We start from the raw sequence: 1,055 nt of genomic DNA on the forward strand, positions 1-1,055 counted from the left end.
CTAGTTTCTCAGCATCACCCCTGGACAGGAGATTGCTCATTTTTGCAATATTCCTCAGATGAAAGAATTTGATCTGGGATTTAAATGACAGGTCCTGATCAAAAACAACACCAAGATTTTTTTCTTTATTATCTGAGATGGGTTTAATCAGTTGTTCTCCATAGTTATCTGTTTGGTTTATTGGTCGTCGTCATTGGTTACTGACTGTTCTGTCGTTTGTCTCCTGTCTGCAGAGACATCTCTCCCAGGAGGAGTTCCTCAGCGTCTTTGGGATGCCCATCGAGGAATTTGACCGCCTCTCCATGTGGAAGAGGAATGAGCTGAAGAAGAGATTTTGTCTCTTCTGACCCCCCTGGGACTTCACGTCCCAGAAGCCCCTGCTCCTCCAGCGGAAAGCCAATCGAACTGTGAATGTGATCCTGAGACGGCGGCGCCGCCGTGGACTCTTCGGTTTGTGGTTGTCGTCTCAGACGGCCTTTGGGTTTGCAGAGAAACACGGAGCGGGCTTAGAGTTCTGCTGCACACATTGACGTCACCAGCTCTACCTTCTAGAGCTGCGGAACACCAGCTTCACTAAACTAGAGCGAGCGCACAGCAAACGGCTCCACAGCGCGGGGCGGGGCGGGGCGGGCTCTGGTGTGGTGGGCGTGTAATGATATGGGATGTTCTTCCAGCCCCCCCTGCCTCCCCTCAACATTCCCACTGACCCGGCTCAGTTTCCACAGCAACTAGATGTGGGTGGTCTCTAACAGAGCCCCTCCTATTGGCTTAGCCAGCGATGATGTCACAATGACAGCGTTTGTTTTCCAGCGCTGGAGAAGAAAAACAAGGAGCTGCTTGTTGGGCTGAAGCTGATTAATCTGCAGACAGACCAGAACTATTCACATGGGTAGAACCAGAGAGGAACGCTTCCATGGAGGAACCATCTAGAACCTTCATCCGCCTCAGAGATGATGTCACAGCTTTACTCTGAACTGTTCTGGTCACCAGCCAGAGGAAGAAGGAGAACTCTGAGATCCTCCTAGGAGAGGAAAACAACAGCCTGTTGGCTCCAG

General features: G+C 51.1%; 1 protein-coding gene across 1 annotated transcript in view; it reads left to right on the top strand.

Annotated features, from left to right (window-relative positions):
- LOC107084633 (dematin-like) overlaps positions 1 to 387 on the top strand; it is a 33,174-nt gene extending 32,787 nt beyond the window's left edge. Inside the window, exon 13 of the mRNA XM_015374556.1 lies at positions 234 to 387. Within this exon, the coding sequence (XP_015230042.1) occupies positions 234 to 347 (114 nt within the window). The 3' untranslated portion in view covers positions 348 to 387. The remainder of the gene's footprint in view (positions 1 to 233) is intronic.
- Positions 388 to 1,055: the final 668 nt, after the last annotated feature.

This window comes from Cyprinodon variegatus, unplaced genomic scaffold, assembly GCF_000732505.1.
Source record: "Cyprinodon variegatus isolate N-32 unplaced genomic scaffold, C_variegatus-1.0 Scaffold105, whole genome shotgun sequence".
NCBI classification, from domain to species: domain Eukaryota; kingdom Metazoa; phylum Chordata; class Actinopteri; order Cyprinodontiformes; family Cyprinodontidae; genus Cyprinodon; species Cyprinodon variegatus.